Below are 21,656 nucleotides of genomic sequence, written 5' to 3'. Positions count from 1 at the left end.
TATCGCAAAAAAAAAAAAAAAAAGACCGGAAGTTGATGAAAAGGGCACGATGTTCTCTTCTCGCGAGACTTGTGAGCGACCATCTTGTTTCTGCCCCTGACAGAGTCTCCTGTAGCGGTCACTGGGGCGCGAAGACTGTTGTGTGGACGCTATCTGACAATGCTGTCCCGGGTGGTACTTTCTGCCGCCACCGCAGCAGGTGAGAGGTGCAGACCCTAGTCCAGGCTAGCAGAGTGATTGCAAACCAGCGCGTCTAGGGTTACTTGGAGCGGGTGGGAGGAAAGGGGATGAAAGGCGCGGCGAGATTTGGGCCTGCTTGGAGAGTTGATTAGTGCCGCTCAGAAGGAGAGTGTGGGGTCTCGGGGGATAGGAATGGGGGACGCATGGCCTTAGTGATTGGGCTCCGCGGGGACCGAGGAAGGGGCAAACCAGATTTCACGGTGACCTTGCTAACCTGTGCCTTGTGTATTTCTAGCTCCCTCTCTGAAGAACGCAGCCCTCCTCGGTCCAGGGTAAGTGTAAGGGGTGTAATACTCCCTTTTGTCCTTGTTTTATCACTTATTTCACTTCTGGGTAATCTGTTCTTAGCTTTAGGCCGGTAATTACCTTTCTTTAGGTTATTTTGGAACGCTTCAAGTCTCATTCAAACATGTGTGCTCCTGTTACTGCCTGGAGCACCGTTGTGTCACTTAATGTGTTCTAACTAAACTAGAAACTGGTTTTGGTGTCCCCTAAGCCCCGCCCCTCTCCCTTGTGACCTTCAGCTAGGCACAGCTGCGGCATCCCTAGTCGGGGTTACTAGATTGCATACCCTAGGACAAGTTTTGTTAAATAAAACAATGAAGCATATTGTTTTTAATCTGCCTCCCAGATTCCAACTTTTACTGTCAGGTCAGAGAAATTATTCGTCGTTTCAGTAGATATTTATCTTGCCACGCACGTAACCGAACATAAAAAAATGAGTAAGGTTAAGTACCTGCCTTCGTGGACCTGACGCACAGTCTACCAGAGGAGGCACCTATAAAGTGGTAGTTTACAGTGAGGATTCCACAGCTGAAAGAGGGTACACCGGGCTCCTCCACTTACAAGTGGGACCTTACTGTGGGACCTTAATTTCCCCTTCTGCAAAATAGAATAGTACATTATGGATTGTGAAAATTAAGGGAATTAATTCCTGGGAACCCTAAAAACAGTGCTTGGTACATAGTATGTGCTTAGTAAATATTAGAAGGTGTTACTGATATTTCATAAAACGTCAGTTTTCTTTGGGATTTCTCTTTTTACTTCCAGATTTAGTCCTAAATCTTGAAAAATTTGATAACAATCCTGTAGCTTGAAAAAGTGGCTTTGGTTTATCTGTAATTTTTGTATAAGCAATAAAGTGAGGCTATAATTGGCTGCTTCCAACTTCTCGGAGAAGAAAGATTCCATATAGACAAGTAAATAATTGTAATATAGATAATAAATACATATACAAAATGCAAGGAACATCCTTGATTTCTCTTTCACATTTCGTGTCTAATGCATTAGTAAGGCTCTTTCTCCAGATGATATCCAGACTCTGACCACTTCTTCCACTACTACTGCTACTGGAGTGTGAACCACCATCACGTTTCACCTAGGCTATTTCAGTTGTCTCCTAACTAGTCTCCTTGAATCTATATTCTTGTCCCATTACAGGCCATCCTCACAATAGCCACAGGGATTCTGTCAGTCCCCCCACCCTTCCCCTACAGAGCCCTCTAGAGCTGCCCATCCCACTTGAAATCAAATCCAAACTTACCTTAACACAGAAAGTTCAACATGAGTTGACCCCATCCTACCTCTTGATTTACCTTCTTACGTTCTCTTTTAAGCTCATTCTCTAGCCTTACTGGCCTTCTTGCTATTCCTCTGAAAACTGCCAAGCTTACTGTTGCCTCAGGATCTTTGTACTTGCTCTTCTCTCTTTTCCCCAGGTCATTGGCTCAAATGTCATCTGATCTACCAAAAAAGCCTTTCCCTCACTCCATTGCTCCTTAGCCCCTTCCTTCACCTGTTTTTCTTCATGGCACTTACAACTGTCTGAAATTGTGTATGGACCTATACACTCACACTTCCCAAACCCCCACTAGAATGTCAGAGGCTGGGACTTTGTCTGCTTATTTTTATACTCCCGGTGCCTAATATAAGCAGAAAGTCAGTAAATGTTTTGTTGAGTGAGTAATTGTCAACCCAAGATTGGAAGGCCTTTATAAAGGATATACTCAAGATGTTCTGAAGGCTGGTTGGTCTTGGCAGTCATTAAGTGAAAGGTATACCAGGCAGAAGGAGCAGCATGAGGTTTTTTTTTTTTGGTTTTTGAAAGCTGTAAGTAGTTCCATATGGCTGGAGAGTAGGAGAATGAAGGAAGATGAGGATATAAAATTTGACAGGTGCTGAATCACGTATGCTGTATTAAGTAGTTTGTTTTCTGTGGGCAGGAGAGAGCCTGTTGAAGAGTTTTAAAGTCAAATTTGCATTTTAAAAACTTTCAAAGCAGCAAGGAGGGGGCTAGGTTCAAGGGGTATTTGAGGAAGAGCCAAGAGAACAGATTTTGGGTTACTTACTTGTTTAGGCAGGGGTAGATGAGGGCTTGAAGTGAGACAGCCAGTTAGGGAGAGGATTTGTGTTCCCCTAAAGCAAGTTCTTTAGTGCTATGATTTAAGTCAGTGGTTCTCAACCTGGGGCAGTTTTGCCCTCCAAGGGACCTTTGGCAATGTCTGGAGACATTTTTGGTTGTCACCACTGGGTAGGAGGGGGGATGCTACTGGCATCTGGTGTACAAAGGCCACAGGGATCCTCCTAATTACTCTAAGTGCACAGAGCAGCCTTCCACAACAAAGAGTTGTCAGTAGTTCAAAATGTCAATAGTGCTGAGGTTTAGAAACCCTGATTAAAATGAAAGAATCTTGAGCATGATTCTCAGATTTCAAAAGTTGGTGAGGTAACTCAATACATTGGGAAGCAGAAATAATATTCAAAAGACAGGCAGTGAACAATAATCAATGAAATAATGTAAACTCTTACATTGCAAGGAGATAAGAGAGGGGAGGTGAGGGACAAAAACATACTTAGAATTTGAAGGGGATTGATTTAGCTCGACAGCAGATATGAAAAGGCTAGAGGATTTTATTTCATCAGAATCCTATGTACCAGTATGCTGTAACTGGTACAGTTACAATCTTAGGCTACTTTAAAGATAAGAATAGTTCGCAGATCCATGATAATAGTACAGTGGTTCAAGCCCAGTGATGGCAATAGCAAGTTCTCAATATGTATTGATATTTGTAGGATGAATGAATTAGTCAAGCTATATTTCAGTTCAGTATTATGTTCAGTTCTGTATACTTCATTTTTGTAAACAAAACCAGTTTGCTGCTTGTGGACAGTCAGGATTGTGAAGGAACTGAGATGTTTAACCCAGATACATGAGTGTTAACTTACATAGAAGAATAATATTAGAACCAATGGATAGAGGTTTCAAGGATGTATGTAGCAGTTCAATTCAAAGGATGATCATAGTTAGAGCTATCCAACACTGAAAAAGCATGTTTCACTTAGTGGTTATTTAGCACCCCAATACAGAGAATATTCGGAAAGGTCAAAGTTCTTGCCATCAGGGAGCTCACAACACAGTGGACATGTAATAGCTAACCGCTTACATAAAACTTTACCATATGCCAAGCACTATTCTATATACTTTACATTTATTAACTCAGTTAATCCTCACAGCAACCCTCTAAGGTCATATTCTTTGTTCCTACATTACTTTAGAGAAATCAGAGACTACAAAAGCATAAATTAAAATTTGAACCCAGATAGTCTCGCTGCAGAGTCTATGTTCTTACATAATTCATTGCTAGTAATAGACATATAAAGTGCTAGACAGATGACCCGTGAGACTTAACAGAAGGGATTCTAGTATTGGGTTGAAGGTTACATACAGCTTTAAGTAAGTTGTTTCCCCTTACCACACAGCTAATTATGGGACCCTAACCTTCCTGTTCTTGGTCTGTTCTGTTCCCATTAAGACAGTGGGAAACAGCCTCAATCCTCATCACTATTTGTTCTTTTCTACACTTGTTCATACATTGTGTTCTCTTTAAAGAATAGGCTTTAAATTTGTGTAATTCCTACCTGTAGGGTATTGCAGGCAACAAGGATCTTTCACAAAGGGCAGCCAAGTCTTGCCCCTGTACCACCTCTTCCTGAATATGGAGGAAAAGTTCGTTTTGGGCTGATCCCTGAGGAATTTTTCCAGTTCCTTTATCCTAAAACTGGTGTAACAGGTGAGCATTTGCCCAATGTTTGATAGTATGTTTAGATGGTATGGTTTATGTTAATCTAGCGTTTTAGTGGTCTCTTAACCTCTTTCACGTGTACCAGAAAAATCAAGTCAGTTGTTTTTAAAGTAAAGTGTGGAAGTGATTCAATATAAGAATTGATTTGGTTGCTTTAACTTGTCTTTGGAATAAATTTGTTTGGGATTTTAACTTGATTTTATAACATTGTCTCCATTTCTTGTTACACCAAATTTATTGACTGCCTGCTGTATGCTAGGCACTGTTCTAGGCATACAGTGGTGAACTAAAGTGCCTGCCATCATGAAACATACATTCTTTTGTAGGATAGACAATAAGGAAATGAGTAACTGGGGAATTCCCTGGCGGTCCAGTGGTTAGGACTCGGTGCTTTCACTGCAGGGGCCCGGCTTCCATCCCTGGTCAAGGAACTAAGATCCTGCAAGCCGCACAGAGCGGCCAAAAAAACCAAAATTGAGTAACTGTATAATACATTTTCAGGTAATGATAGAAAGAGCTGTGGATTAAAATAAAGCCAGGTAAGGCAATAGAGACTCTGTGTTGTATGTATAATTACGAAAAAAGAGCTGGGCCATATTAATCAGGTTTTTTTTTTCCTTTTAAAAAGGCATAGGGACTTCCCTGGTGCCGCAGTCGTTAAAGAATCCGCCTGCCAATGCAGGGGACACAGGTTCAAGCCCTAGTCCGGGAAGATCCCACATGCCACGGAGCAACTAAACCCGTGCGCCGCAACTACTGAGCCTGTGCTCTGAAGCCTGCACACCTAGAGCCCTGCTCCGCAACAAGAGAAGCCACCACAGTGAGAAGCCTGCGTGCCGCAACTAGAGAAAGCCCGCGCACAGCAACGAAGACCCAACGCAGCCAAATAAATAAATAAGTAATTTTATTTAAAATAAATAAATAAAAAGGCATAAACTGTACTGAAACCTTACATTTTTATAATACTATATGCTTTCACTTTATTTAATCCATACAACAGTTCTATGAAGACTTTCCTTTTTTTTTTTTTTTTTTTTTGCGGTATGCGGGCCTCTCACTGTTGTGGCCTCTCCCGTCACGGAGCACAGGCTCTGGACGCGCAGGCTTAGTGGCCATGGCTCACGGGCCCAGCCGCTCCACGGCACGTGGGATCTTCCCAGACCAGGGCACGAACCCGTGTCCCCTGCATCGGCAGGCGGACTCTCAACCACTGCGCCACCAGGGAAGCCCGAGACTTTCTTTTTTTTAATATATTTATTTATTTATTTTTGGCTGCGTTGGGTCTTCATTACTGCTTGCAGGCTTTCTCTAGTTGTGGTGAGCGGGGGCTACTCCTTGTTGCGGTGCGCCGGCTTCTCACTGCGGCGGCTTCTCTTGTTGCAGAACATGGGCTCTAGGCACACAGGCTCAGTAGTTGTGGCTTGCGGGCTGTAGAGCGCAAGCCCAGTAGTTGTGGCGCATGGGCTTAGTTGTTCCGCGGCATGTGGGATCTTCCCGGACCAGGGCTCGAACCAGTATCCCCTGCGTTGGCAGGTGGATTCTCAACCACTGTGCCACCAGGAAGCCCTATGAAGACATTTTTATTACCCAGAACTAGAAAACAATTTGCTGAGATTTATTCTCTCTTTAGTGACTGAGTTGGACTTAAACACAGGTTCTACGGTTAAGTTTAGTGTTCTTTCTACTACATGCACTGCCTCTTTTGCTGTTCCCAAATATTGCTATGACCATGAAACATTGAAAACCAAAGTTTTTTTTTTTTTAATCTCTCCAGGGAGTGGCCTAAGGTAGCATTTCTGTAACTAAAATTGCAAGAAACATTAATTTCCTCAGACCTCCATAGCTGATAAAAATGCTACATATGATAGGCCTTTCTTATCAATTCACATTTAAAATTTATACATTGAAGGCAAATTTTTTTAAAAAAATGAACTGTTGAAACTTTGTATGGGAAACTGGGTAAAATATATTTGAGAATGTAACCCTTTTATTCTCATAGTACATCCTAACATCCTTTGGTACCTGTATTGCTCAAAAACATTGTAAACTGCTTCCCCAAAGACCTGCTTTGACCTTACCTAGCATCTAATGAGGCATAGAGGAAAATCCTAAAGAAATGTACCTTATGGTTTGTGTCCTTTCAGAATTCATGGCCTCGTTAAAGAAAAAGATGGCTATATTTGAAGCATTATAATAAGACACTACAGGAGTTGAGAATCCTGTTATTTAGTTCTTTTACATACATGCTTCATAGTTGTATCTGTTTTGTTTGCTTATTTCCACTGTCAGGTTCCTATTCAGTAAATAGGCAAGAGTGGATAAATTTTATTCTGACCAATGTCCCCACTCAATAAATAGTATATTTTGCTGCACAAATTACTTCTGGAAGTAATCTGACATCTTTATAAAATACTTCCTGTTAGTTGAGCAATTGTACCAGATACTTAATATACATTATTTCTCAATTTCATCAACCCTATGAGGAAGGTACTATTCCCATATTACAGTTAAGGAAACTAAGCTCAGAGATCATCTATATTGCTCAGTGTTTTATAAGTTGCAGAGTCAGATTTCCATGGGTCCAGATCCTTGTTCTTGCAACCCTACCATACTGGTTCTCATCTAGTGTTCCATCTTTGAATCTGATTATTTAAAATCATTATTAACTTTGCCTTCAACTAATTAAGTATGGAAGTAGCTCTGTCTTCCCCTTTTAGACATAGCATATCCATCATAAAATAACTTTTTCTTCTTTTAGGACCCTACGTGCTCGGAACTGGGCTTATCTTATATTTACTCTCCAAAGAAATGTATGTGATAACTGCAGAGACCTTCTCTGCCATTTCAGTAATAGGGGTGCTTATCTATGTAGTTAAAAAATATGGTGCCTCTATTGGTGAATTTGCTGATAAACTCAATGAGGTAAGAACCATAAACCTTATTTCCCATTTTAGACCGTAGTAGTCGTGTCAAAGCCATCAAGTGATGTTTTTGGTACGAATGATAGGGGCAGAGCATATAGAAACGAATCTAATTATAATGATTTTGGTTATAAGTGTTAATGTTATTACTAATTTGAGATCAAGTTTTAAAAATCTACCAAACTTTCTCCAGCTTTTCCATAGTTTTGTTCATTCAACAAGATACTGCATAGCTATTTTTGGCAACTCTTTTCAAGGATTTGTATAGTTCTTCCTATGTGTGGGTGTTTTCACAAATGAGGGGTATGACTTCGAGGAAGCATAAAATGAAACTTTTTTATTACCCTTGGTACTTTCACTGATCTTTGTTGTAAATATCATAATTGCAGCAAAAAATTGCCGAACTGGAAGAAGTGAAACAAGCTTCCATCAGACAAATCCAAGATGCAATTGATCTGGAGAAGTCACATCAGGCACTGGTTCAAAAGCGCCATTACCTTTTTGATGTCCAGAGGGTAGGTTTCAGAACTTTCTAAGGCAAGTGAAGTTACTCATTTGTGTGCATTTAACACAAAAAATTAGAATCTTAAGAGGAATAGTTGGATAAGTTGAGCATATTTTGTTTAGAAAAGAGAATATTTGGGTGGGGGTCTAAATAGCAGTTACAGCTATTAACTATACAGTGGACCCATCCAGTAGAAAAATAACTAGAATTATTACTCTAAAACTAGAAAGAGTAAAAAGTATAAAAGGACACATTTTGAATCCACACAGAGGGAAAATAATTCATTAAGTTATAGCAGATTAAAAAATGGCATTCACTGTAAAATACAGTAGGTGAAATACATGCTGTGCATTTCATACATGCTCACTATAAGAAAGTCTTACTTAACATACTTGCTATAAGAAAATCTGATACCTTACATTCCAAATTCACAGCAGATTCAGATGGCCGGAGAGCTTTTTACTATGATCAAAGCATAATTAGATTCTAAAATATTTAGTTTCTAAAACAACTTTAGGAACGTGTTCAAGCATTTTGTTGTTAATTACTTTGAGCCCAGTACTTTATGCCTGATATTTAAAGTGAGATGAGCTTATATTGAAATTTTATGTATAGAAACACCTATGAAATGAAAAATTAGGTGCTAAGGTAAAATAAGTATCTGAAATATTAAGGGTTTGGGCCAGCATTTCCTAGTGTAGTCTCGGTACCATGTGCACCAGTCATCTTTGATGCAAATTTTTGGACCCATTCCAAGACCTGTGAGATTAGAACCTCTGTTAGGAGCTATCCAAGAGTCTGTATTTTTTTTTAAATAGGATCCTGAGAGATTCTTAAGCACATAAATGTTTGAAATCCTCGGAAATTTTTAAAATGTCTTTCCATGCAGATTTAGGTTACAATCGAAATGCTTCCTGCCTCATAGAAACTATGTATGCACAAACAAAATCTGGCTTTTGAAGATGTAGCTTTTTTATAAGATTCAAATGATAGTCATTAAAATTTTTATTTATTTATGAAATATTTAATAGGTATATTTTATATGTGGACACTGGTCAAGGCAAGGTGCTGGGAATAGAGCAGAGAGCAAAACAAAGTCTGCCTTCCTGGAGTCTCTCTTCTAGCCAGGGGTTGAGAGAAGGACAGGAGAAAAATAATTAAGCAGATGTGAATGTCAACTGGTATGAAGTACATGTAGAATAATGAACTTATGTTAAAGGAAAAGAGATTTTAGAAGGAGGGAGTTACTGTTTTTATTGGGCAGGCTAGAAAGGCTTCTAATGTGATATTTGAATAGAGACCTGTCAAAGTGATGGTTCAGGCTGTGTGGATTTCTGAGGAAATAGTATTCCAGGCAGAGGGAAGAACAATTGCAAGGGCCCTAATCCTGGAAGCTTGCTTGTTATAGACAAGGAAAAGTAAGGAAGCCACTGTAGCTGAAGTGGAATGGGTGAGGAGGAAGGTAAAAGGAAGCAAGGCAGGGAGTGGCCAAGGGCTAGGTCATGTAAAGTCTTATAGGCTTCTATGAGAACTTTGACTTGTACTCAGAATGAGAGAGAAAGTCATTGAATCTTTTAGGCAGAGGAGTGATATGATCTTGCTCGTGTTTTGAAGGGCGACTCTGATTGCCTTGTTGAAAGTAGCCTTCAATCTTGTATGCATTGGTTCGAAATGCCAGTGAGTTAGCCAAATAGAGTTGTTAGGTAGACCATTAGATATATGAGTCTGGAATCACTGGGGAGAATTCCAGACTGGAGATGAGGGAATCATGAGCTTACAAGAGGCACAGCTGTAAGACTGGAACATGAAGGAAAATAACTGGAGGAAACAAGGATTATTTTAATTTGTAGTTGCCCTACTTATGGTCAAGTAGTAAGGGTCTAAGAATTTGGCATAGGATTTAGCAACATGGAGGTTGGTGACCTTGGTAAGGGCCATTTGAGTAAGTTGAAGGAAAAAAAAATGGAAGAAAAGAAATTGGAGTCTGAGTATAGATCACTGTCAAAATTGTGAAGGAGTTTTACTGTATTGGGCAAAGAAATGACTCAGTAGCTCAGAAGGTAGGATGTAGTAATCAAGAGAGATTTTTTAAAAGCTGGAAAGTATAACTACATGTTAGCATCTGATAGAAGTTAGTAGAGAGAGAAAAATTGATGCAAGAAAGGGGTGGGAGTAGGGAGGAATTTGCTGGAGCAATGTCCTTCAGTAGGCCAGAGAGTTTAGAATACACAGGTGGAAGGGTTGGCTTCAAGAGCAGAGACAGTTCAGCCATAGTTAAAGAAAGGAAGGCAAAGTATGTGAGTATGGGTCCAGGTAGATTGGTTTATATGGTGGTAGAAGTTTGTGAAGTTGTTTCCTTTTTCTCAGTGAAATAGGAAGGTAGGTCATTTGTTGAAAAGGAAAGTAGTCAAGGAGATATACTAGAGATTTCAGGAGAAAGAAGAACAGGAGAGTGAATGGACTAAAAAAAAAAAAAAATGTACCTAGAAGTATTAAGGGCCTACTTGAGATTAATATCTGAAGCCTTTATATAAAACAGGCAGACCTATAAGCATTCTCATTACAGACTAGAAGATGACAATATACCGGTCACCATTACTGATTCAATGTTATTCTGGCAGTAGTAGCTGATATTAGAGAAGAGAAAGAAATGAGAAGTATAAAAATTAGAAAACATAAAGTTATCCTTACTTACAGATTATCTGATTATATACCTCAGAAAGCTGAGAGAATCAACATAACTCTTAAAACCATAAGCAAATTCAGTAAGGTATTTGGGTACAAAATTAATATCTAATAAAATCAGTAGCCTTCTGTATATAAATATCAGTTAGAAAATATAAGAGAAAAAGGTAAACCATTTAGGAAGAGATACCTAGGAGTAACTTAACTAGAAATATACAGTCTTTTTACTTTGAAAAATGTGAAATGCTTGTGAGGTATAAGGTTCTGAGAACCTAGACTCAATAATATAAGGATATCAAATTCTCCCTACTTTAATCTCTAAATTTTACACATTCCTAGAAAGAAAATACTAATAGACTAGGAGTAGGGGGTGTTGGGACTTGAACAAATTGATTATTACTAGAAAAAGTAAAAAATATTCAGGAGTATTCTGAAAAAGAGAAGTAGTGAACAGTCCTACCAAATATTAAAGCTCAAAATTGTAAAGGAACTTTAAATAAATAGCCTGGCACACTACATGAATAGAAAGTCAGATTGGCACAGCACTTGAGAGAGAGGGTCTAGAGATAGACCTAAACTCATAAGGTAGTTTAGATCGGTGGCATTTTCATCTTAGAGAGGAAAGACAGACGGGTATCTTTGTAGGTACAGAGTTGTTTTCCTACTTTTTGCCGTATACCAAAACAAATTTAAGATGAATTAAAGATCTTTAGATAAGAAATGAAACCATAAAAGTAGAAAAAGAGAACATGAAAAACAATACAATACCCTTGGAATGGCAAAGCCTTTCTAATAAACACAAAATGCAGAAACTTGTGTGGTGACGTATGTTAACTAGACCCATTGTGGTGATCATTTCATAATATATTACAAATACCGAATCATTGTGTTTGTATGCCTGAAATTAATGTAATATTGTATGTCAGTTATACTTCAATTTTTAAAAATCCAGGAACTATAAGAGGAAAAATTAAGTTGATCTCATTAAAAATTTAAGTTTTACATGTAGAAGTTACCATAAACAAAGTTAAGAGACAAACTAGGAAGAACACATGCATTCCATACGACACAAAAGGGTAGTTACCTTAGGATAGACCAACATCCCAGTAGAAAACTAGGTGTAGGACATGCACAATTTATAAAGATGTAAGTAAATGTAAATGGCTTCTAAATATGTAAATTTTCTCCTTAGAGAATGACAATTAAAATTGATATTTTTTTCTGCTTATCAGAATAGTCGAGAGTAAAATGTTTTATAAACACCATTGGCCAGGGTTTAGAGTTAACAAGCATTTGTGTTGCTGGTGAGAGTATGAAGCAGTACAGCTTTTCTGTGGAATTGGACAGTGTTAATCACAAGTTAAAATGGATCTTTAAGAGCCTGGGCTTTGTAGCCTGACTCCTTGTAGTCAGGTCTTGGCTTCACAGTTCATTTGCTCTATAACCTTGGACAAATTCCTTAGCATCTGCCTCTGTTTCTTCCTCACTGTAAAATGAGTATAATAATAGTAACTATCCCATGGTGTGATTTTAAGATTTAATTGAATTGACACACAGTGTTTAGAACATAGTAGGTACTCAACAGTTATTAACTATTATTTGACCCAGCAAGTATTCACACATAAGTGCAAAGACACATACAATATACGCAGCAGCATTATTTGTTAAAGAATTGGAAACAACCTAATCTATTAATAGAGCTTAAATAAATTATGGATTATGAGACACCAAAATAGTAGAATCCAATGTAACTTTTAAAATTAAGGTGGGTCTTTGTGTCATAATCAGTAAAAGTGATGTTTGTGTGTGTACATATACCTATGTTTTGTTTATTAAATATTTCTGGGAGAGAATACAAGACATAGAGGAAGATGGTAGCCTATGGAGGGGCTGGAGGAGACTTATTTTTTACTGCATATACTTTTAAATATATTTTTACTATATGCTGTTAGAATTTTTCTACCACATGCATATGTTACCTATTCATATTAAACAAATGAATTTTGCATAAAATACAGGTAATGATGGGTATTCTAATGGGCAGAATCCTCAGAATGGAAGTGATCCTTTAACTGTGCAAACAGTTTTCATCACTTCTTAATTTTCTTCAGAATAACATTGCCATGGCTTTGGAAGTTGCTTACCGGGAACGACTGCATAGAGTATACAAGGAGGTAAAGAATCGCCTGGACTATCACATCTCTGTGCAGAATATGACACGTCAGAAGGAACAAGAGCACATGATAAACTGGGTGGAGAAGAACGTGGTACAGAGCATCTCTGCGCAGCAGGTACATGATGTTTTGAAGCTTCTGGAGTTGTATTGATATCTCTGACAGGATAAAAATAGCTGGTAAGGAGTCTTTAGCCTAGAGACATTGGGGTGGTCCTGGTTCACTTTTCTGGTTAGTGGTAACCTAGAAGATGCTGTACAACTGCCTTGGTAGTTTGCCTCCCTCCTCAAAGTTTGGCTTCCAAAGAGTCTCTCACCTCATGGATCAAGAGGAGTGGAAAGATGGTTGAGAACACTCGTTGAACAGACGTATGTTCAAGTTCCAACATTTGGGAAATATTAAGCAACATATTTCACTTCTCTGTAAAACAGAGGCTGGACAAGTCTTCTTCTGAGCCTCTTCCATTTTCTGAATAATTCCATGATTTCCATTCCATGCCATTTCCTCTTCCCAGCCACTTAATTCATTGGTCTTGAACAGAAATGTTTTCTATTTTTTACCTAAATGTGATTTCCTTTTTAAATTTTATGTTCTTTATTTACTTTTGAGTTTATTTCTTCTTTCCTAGATTTATAGTATACTTAGGCATTTCTGATCATTTTCTGCATAACCATGCAGGACTAGAAAAACAGGGTCTGTCAACATTTAATGCCTTGGGTTTTTTAAAATAAATTGTCTTTTACATAAAAGTTATATACTTATTTAAGAAACTTGAAAAGACAAAAGTATACAAGACTAAAAGTTATTTTTATTCTTTCTTAACATTTCTCTATTACTAATGTTTGTTAGGTTGGTCTTTTTTAAGCAGCTGTTAGCTGTTAAAACCTAACATCAGTGGCACATGGTTACAGGAGTATCTAGCTTCAACCTCTAAACAGGTTTCACTGATGAAAGCTATGAGCCAGGGGACTTTAAATTCCCTCCATTTGCTTAAAATAAATTTTGCATCTCCCCTATATTAAATAATTAAATAATTTTTTTAATCTATCATATTAAGCCAGTAATCCATCTTGAGATTCCGAGGAACCTCTTATAGGAGGTATCCTTTAGAATTACAGTGTTTATACCCTTCCATGATTTGAAAAGTTCTAACCAGCTTTCTCTTTCCTTATCACAGGAGAAGGAGACAATTGCCAAGTGCATTGCAGATCTAAAGCTGCTTGCAAAGAAGGCTCAAGCACAGCCAGTTCTGTAAATGCATCTGTCCCAATTGAGACAGCTAGAAACAGTTGACTGACTAAATGGAAACTAGTCTATGTGACAAAATCTTTCTGTATTGCTCTATACTGAAGTTAGTTTCCCTTTCCTAAAAATGAAAAGTTTGAGTTTCATGTAATGAGAGAATTAAAACAATCTATTGGCCAGGAAGATGTTTCTCTCATCCTTCTTGCTCTGCATTTTGAGTTGTTCCATGATCACTTTTGAATAAGCAGTTTGCTTTGAATAAAGTTTGGTACCTGACTAAAAATTGTCAAGTTAGAGTTTAAATTTGAATTAATTCAGCCATCTTACAATAAAGTGACGGTTGAAACAAAGTTTTTCAAGATGCATAATTTTCTGAAATGTTATTTCAACATTTATATATGGGTAAAAATTAAAGATGTCATTGAGCTGATAATATTGTTTATAAAACTTAGTGGTAAGCTATTTCTTGCTGACAGGTTATGGAGAATTTAAAACTTTTCAGTATTCTTAAAATAACTAAAGGAAATCTTGTATATCAAATTATATCATTGACTTTATTTTCATTTTAGTAGTATGTCAACAGAAAATATTATGGACTCAATGTGTCATAAAATCACTCAGAAGAATCTAGCAGATAGTTAGAAGATTCTGCCCTTCCATTGGTTTGTCTATATTTAATTCTCCCATACTTGTATAAGGATTTACTTGTAAACAGATGGATAACTTACATAATAGGAAATATTTGAAAATACGTACCATATGGATAATTGCCATTTTCATTGACTTCCTAAGGTTTTAATTATATAACAATCATTTAAGTCAGTATTTATTTATTTATTGATGGCTAATGTATTCATCTTATATAGAAATCAGACTGATATCATAGGAGATTTTGATAGGGTCAGCAGAGGTGTTCCAAATTATTCATTAAACAAAGAATTGCCGTGCTAAGCACAATCCTGCACTGGTCATACAGAGATAAAAAGTTCCTACCTCAGGGAGTTAAATATCTACCGGAAAGGCAGTAAGAATATGTGATACAGTACAGATTTTAGGTGTTTTGAGAGTGTAATGACAAGCACCATTTTAGGTAGTCTCAATAACCTCGTCAGTTTCCTTGCACATAACTGTATCAGTCAGCATTCAGTCAGAGAAGCAGAGCTACTAGGATATATGTTTATAGGTAAGGGATTTGACTTTATGCTGTCACGGGAGCTGGTTAAGCCATCTCTGTAAGCTCTTAATCTTTGTTTCTGATGAAGGAGCTTGACGTGCATGGAGCAGGCATTTAAGAAGGGAAGGTGGATGTGAAATGGGAGCGGGTAGGAACAAGTGGAAATCACAAGCACAGACTGAAACCCTTGTCAGTTTTTATTACCTCAGATCTTCATGGTATGATTGTCCTGCAAAACCCCAAGCCTTTCCTCACACACCTGGTCCAAAGGTTAGAGAAGCTGAAGGATGACCCAGAGAAGGGTTGGGAAGTTATAGGCCCAGCTACAATTGGTGAGTTAACAGATTAGCACCAGTATGTGTAAGGCACGAAGTTGCTTCTTTGCATTCGCAAAGGCAACTAGGCTAGGCATGAGGCTGTCAGAGTCCTCTGGCCAGTCACTTCATAATGAGAACAGTTTCATCTGGGTCTCCTCATAAGGCTATCAGATCCAAGCAGAGACTGACAGTGTGCCCCATAGTCCCCAGAACCAGGGAGCCAGATGAATGACATCCTGTACTCACAGCAACACTTACAACATGTTTGTATGGATAGCCAACACGATGCTCTGACACCTGGACTTTACTGTTGCAGCCAGCTGTAGAGCATATGCTGCTCCTTTTGGACAAGGATGTGCTGGAGGAGTTTGTTTACCTGTGCCCAAGGAGCATGGTATCACAACCCAAAGTGAAGCCAGTCAGGAATGAAAAGGAGGTAATAAGCTGAGCAGGTTTCCTAGAGGGGAAACGCCAGATCTTTACCTTCAGAATACCAGAAATTCATTTCTATGTGGTGGATGTGGTTTGGTATGTACAAATTGGCTGCATGGTAATTGGTTGTGCAGTCTCAAGAGTTATCACAGTTATTTTTTAAATGTATGGTATGAAAAAGTTCAATTGATTTGAAGTGTTTTCGTATTAGCAAAAGAAATGGATTACATTTGTCAATGATAAAAGGGAAATGTTGGGTTCTTTTGTCATAAATTTTGTAATGACCGTAAAAATAATTTCTAATCCATGGTAACTAATAAGAATCTGAAGATCATTCCATCAAGTGGTCAGTTAACTAATTCACTGGCTATTCTTAGCATCATTCGTGGTGGAATAACCAGGTATCTTTCCTGATCTGCTGAAATACGAAGTAGACAGTATCACCTGTGATGTAATCTAGCCAGACCTATTTAACCTGAGTCTCTCAGGACTTAAGATGTAAATTCCAGTTTCCAGGAAATGCAGGAGATAGAGGGACATTATAAATGACACCAGGGGAAGTAATTAAATTAGGGATTATGCTTCCATTTATTGGGTCATAGTGTTTTTCATTAAAATTTTTAATGTTCTCTGTTAAGGTCCTGTACCTTTTTTTGTAAGATTTATTCTAAAGACTTTCTATTCTTTATCAAGATTATAAAACATACCTGGCTTAAAAGTAAATTTTCTGTTTGTTGGAGTAAGAAAATTAAGATTCAGATTCCTGCAACTTTGTTGCTGAGGTTAAATGCAATTAAGATGCAAAATTCTGTAACATTTGCTTCCAGTAATGGTAGACTAGGTAATTCAGACCAACTCTCCTACTGAAGAAATTTTTCGCATCTGGGTGAAATATAAAACATATCTTAAAAATATTAAAGCACCGGATGGCCCTAAAGATTGTCATACTGAGTGAAGTAAGTCAGACAAAGACAAATATCATATGATATCGCTTATATGTGGAATCTAAAAAAATGGTACAAATGAACCTATTTACAAAACAGAAATAGAGTCACAGATGCAGAAAACAAACTTATGGTTACCCAGGGGGAAAGTGTGGGGGAGAGGGGGGATAAATTGGGAGGTTGGGATTGACATACACACACTACTATATATAAAATAGATAACTAATAAGAACCTACTATGTAGCATGGGGAACTCTACTCAATACTTTGTAATGGCCTATATGAGAAAAGGACCTAAAACGAGTGGCTATATGTATATGTATAACTGATTCACTGCTGTACACCTGAAGCTAAAAACACTGTAAATCAACTATACTCCATTAAAAATTTTAAAAAAAAATCTCTGCCTAACCTAGAAGTTTTGTAATTTTAGCTCCCACAGGTAAGGATATGTTACTTAATTTGTAGATGGTGTGAAATAAAGAGTTTAAGACTTTTTTGTTTTTCATATGAATTCCCAATTGTTTCAGCACAGTCTACTAAAAAGATTATCTTCCCCCCCCCCAAAAAAAATAGAATAAAATAAAATAGATAATAAGAACATACTGTATGGCACAGGGAACTCTACTCACTTCTCCATAATGACCTATATGGGAATAGAATCTAAAAAAGAGGGGACATATGTATATGTATAACTGATTCACTTTGCTGTACAGCAGAAACTAACAACATTGGGAATCATCTATACTCCAATAAAAATTAAAAAATGTTAAAGCATCAAGAGATCATGAGAAATCATCAGATCAAGAACTGAGAGAGAGTGGAAATTCAGAGAGGTGAGGTTAGCCCTCAGGACCATTTTTGTCCTGGGAGCATTTGCCCATCTGAAAGATATGGCTAAGACACTTAGTCATGTTTTTGGTCGCTTCACAGGGCTAGAGGAACAAAAGATGGAGTTCAGGACCCATCAAGAATAGAGACCCTAGTAAACCACCACTGCCTACCACCACCACTACCATTTGCACAGTCAGCTGCACTCTAGGAATAAAGATGAAGACAAATAACCAGCCCTTGGGAGTTCCCTGGTGGCCTAGAGGTTAGGATTCCGGGCTTTCACTGCTGTGGCGTGGGTTCAACCCCTGGTTGGGGAACTGAGATCCTGCAAGCTGCGGGGCGTGGCCAAAAATAAATAAATAAATAACCAGTCCTTAATGAACGGTGTCCTGCTGTGAACAGATGACCCAGTAAAAACTCAAGCCCCGAACTTGGATTAAGGTGATCACAGATTGCTGGTGCCCCCAGGTGGCTGGCAAAAGCAATAAAAGAAACCTTGTTTGGAGGAAGATAACATGATTCTAGACTTGCACTCCAATCACTACATTACGTTGTGTTAAGACTACATCTTAGCAGGCTGGAGAGAGTCTCCTGCTGGCCTTGAAGAATCAAACTGCCAGGTTGTGAACTGCCTGTGGACAGGACCACATGGCAGGGAACTGCAGGCAGCTTCTAGGACCTGAAGACAGACTCTAGCTGACAACCAGGGCCCTCAGTTATACAGCTGAAAGAAAATTTATTTGTCCAGCAAATAGGGGAAGTGGATTTTCCCCAGTCAAGCCTCTGATGAAACCAAGGCCCCAGCTAATACCTGAACTGTAGCCCGGTGAGACCCTGAAACAGAAAACCCTATTAAGCTGTGTCCCAGCCTCTAACCCACAGAAACTGTGAGAAAAGAAATGTGTACTGTTTTAACCATTTATACTTGTGATAATTTGTTATACTGTGATAGAAAACTGATACAGCAAGGATCCCTACCATTTCCATGCAGCATGATTTTTCCTGATTCACCCACTGTGGGTTCCCTTTCAGGGGGTCCAATCCAATTTCCCACTTTGGTGCAGGCTTTAGACTTGGTTTCCTGACCTCATACAAGGCCTTCAGACCCAATCTTCAGGTCACCAAAAATTGGTGGCTATTCCCAGAGCAAACCTTAGCTTCAGGTCTCACTCAACTCTCTCTTTCTGATCTTTGAGGATTTCCAACATCTAGTTCAGCCATGCATTTTTTTTAATCAATTTATTTTATTTTATTCATTTTTATTTTTAGCTATGTTGGGTCTTCGTTGCTGTACACGGGCTTTCTATAGTTGCAGTGAGCGGGGGATACTCTTCGTTGCAGTGCACGGTCTTTTCATTGTGGTGGCTTCTCTTGTTGCAGGCCACAGGCTCTAGGCGCATGGGCTTCAGTAGTTGTGGTGCTCAGGCTCAGTAGTTGTGGCACACAGGCTTAGTTGCTCCACAGCATGTGGGATCTTCCTGGACCAGGGATCGAACCCATGTCCCTTGCATTGGCAGGCGGATTCTTAACCACTGCGCCACCAGGGAAGTCCCCAGCCATGCATTTTTAAATTATGGTGTTTCAAATGTTTTATCCAGGATTTGCTGGTGTTCTTTAACGAGAGGATCTCTTTAAAAGATCTAATCTGCTGTAGGTCTAGGGATTTCCATTCACTCTTTAACCCACTGAAGTCTGACTCCCCACCACTACTACACCCCAAGCTGCTTTAGCAAAAGAGATCAGGATCTCTTCATTTCCAAATTCAATCAACTCTTTCCAGTCCTCATCTTACTCAGCCTCTCTCTCAGCAGCACCTGGCACTGTTGGCCACAGCTATTCCTTCCTTCTTTTCCTCCCTGGCTTCTAGTAGCATATGTGTGCTATTACTGCTGTCACTGTTTCCTTGCAATTTCCTTAGCTGACTCCACTTTTTCTGCCTTCCTGTTAAATAGTGGTATTCCTCAGAGTTCTAAGAATGTTTTATTCTCATTCCACAAACTGTACCTGGATGATCTTATCCATCCCCATGGCTTCTATTGATACTATCACGTGTATGCTGACGGCTTCCTAATCTATACCTCACATCTATTAGGCAGGGTAGGTTAGGTTAAGTGAGGTAAGAATCTATCCCAAAATCTCAGTAGTGTAACATGAAAAAGTTTATTTCTTGCTCACACAGAATCCACTGCAGGTCCAGGTGACCCTCCAGAGAAACTATCCTCCATACGGTGACTCAGTGATTCAGCTTTAGAGCTTGCAACCTCACCTTCTCATCACAAAATCTCCATAATCACCCTGAAGGGGAAGGGGTCAGAGGAGGTCTTCCTTAAGCAATTAAATGCTTCAACTAAAAGGGAAATACATCACTTTCATTCATAGACCATTAGCCAGAGCTTATCACATGGCACTACTAAACCACAAATGAGGCTCGGAGGCCAGGAGGAGAGGAGCTCTGGTTAGGGTTGAGAACTAGTACTCCCTACCACACAAATCTAGATCTCTTTCATGAGCCCCCAACCTGTGCAACCAACATCCCTCTCGACATCTCTACCTGAATGCTCCGTAGGCACCCTAGACTCAATGTGTCCAAAAGTAAACTCATTATATATGCCCAATCCTACACCCCCCTTCTGTATTCTCACCATCAGCTGGTGATCCAAGGCAGAAACCTGGGAGTTATCTTGAGCTCCTCTCTCCCCCTTACCTTCCTCTCACAACTGAAAAAAGACTAGATTCATCATCTTTTTGCCCTACCTCCTCTTCCCCACAGCCTGTGCCTCTAATCAGATCATCCCTGTTTCTCACCTAGAACTCTGCCATACTAAAGGACTCCCTGCCCACTCTCTGTCCCACTGCCCCTCACCAGTCCCTCCTACACTCTGTTGCCCAAACCCAAATGTAATCATGTTACATCCTTCAGCACTGTCTCCATTGCCTCTAAGGTGAGGTTTGTTTAGGGTCCTCCAGCATGTGAGCTTGTCCTTCCTCTACAGGCTTTCTCTTTCCATTCCCCATCCCCACCCACCCTCATTCCCTGTAGCACCAGTGACGGTGAAATACTTGCATTTCCCTGAACATCACAAACATGACAAAGCATGTGTTTGCTCAGGCTGTTCCTCTGCCTGGAATATGCTTCCTTCCTCTGTCTGCCTACAAAATGTGATTCATCTTTCAAGATGCAACTCAAACATCATTTTTTCTATGATGATTTTCTTGACACCCACCCTCTCTCCTTTTTTTTTTTTTTTTAAGAGAGAAGGCTTGAATTTTTTTTTTTTTAAAGAAGATATTGGGGGTACGAGTTTATTAATTAATTTATTTATTTTTGCTGTGTTGGATCTTCGTTTCTGTGCGAGGGCTTTCTCCAGTTGTGGCAAGCGGGGGCCACTCTTCATCGCGGTGCGCGGACCTCTCACTGTCGCGGCCTCTCTTGCTGCGGAGCATAAGCTCCAGACACGCAGGCTCAGTAGTTGTGGCTCACGGGCCTAGTTGCTCCGCGGCCTGTGAGATCCTCCCAGACCAGGGCTCGAACCCGTGTCCCCTGCATTAGCAGGCAGATTCTCAACCACTGCGCCACCAGGGAAGCCCCACTCTCCCTCCTTATTGTGCAACCTGAGCCCTTTCTCTTTGAGTCCCACTCCATCCTGTATGTCTGACACAGCATCTACAACATTTCATTACACTTACTCCCGAACTTAACAGTGTGTTTGGGTCATAGTAGGTGCTCAGTAAATGTCTGATTAATTAATCCTCACTCTAGGTCTGGAACTACGCTGTTTCCTTCTCTGGCTGCTCTTCCTCCTTCTGCCCTTTGGAGATATCTCTGATCATAGTCTTCGACTTTTTATCCTCCCTTGTTTTTTCTACCACGCTCCTAAACATCTCTCAAGTTCATTTACATTTCTTTGTCTCTCCACTGCTACCTACCACCCTAGTCCAAGTTACTATTATCCCTCAACTGGATCGCTGTAATAATCTCTTAACCAGTCTTGTCATATCTATTCTGGCTCCCTTCCAATTTATTCTCACCCCCCCACACCCCCAGTTTTCGTGATTGTTTAGAAAGCAAGTCTGATCACATCACCCTTGTTTAAATACCTTCA

At 39.4% G+C, this 21,656-nt stretch overlaps 1 protein-coding gene across 1 annotated transcript; it reads left to right on the top strand.

Annotated features, from left to right (window-relative positions):
* The first annotated feature begins 76 nt into the window (after positions 1–76).
* ATP5PB (ATP synthase peripheral stalk-membrane subunit b) lies at positions 77–14,202 on the top strand. Its single transcript, XM_004263182.4, has 7 exons — positions 77–199; positions 476–512; positions 4,165–4,310; positions 7,081–7,244; positions 7,633–7,758; positions 12,545–12,724; positions 13,785–14,202. The coding sequence occupies exons 1-7, from the start codon at positions 160–162 to the stop codon at positions 13,860–13,862; spliced, it is 771 nt and encodes a 256-aa protein (XP_004263230.1). The 5' UTR covers positions 77–159; the 3' UTR covers positions 13,863–14,202.
* Positions 14,203–21,656: the final 7,454 nt, after the last annotated feature.

The sequence above is a fragment of the Orcinus orca genome, chromosome 1 (assembly GCF_937001465.1).
Source record: "Orcinus orca chromosome 1, mOrcOrc1.1, whole genome shotgun sequence".
NCBI lineage: Eukaryota > Metazoa > Chordata > Mammalia > Artiodactyla > Delphinidae > Orcinus > Orcinus orca.
Note: the sequence above shows the minus strand (reverse complement) of the source record. Positions and strands in the feature narration are given on the sequence as shown.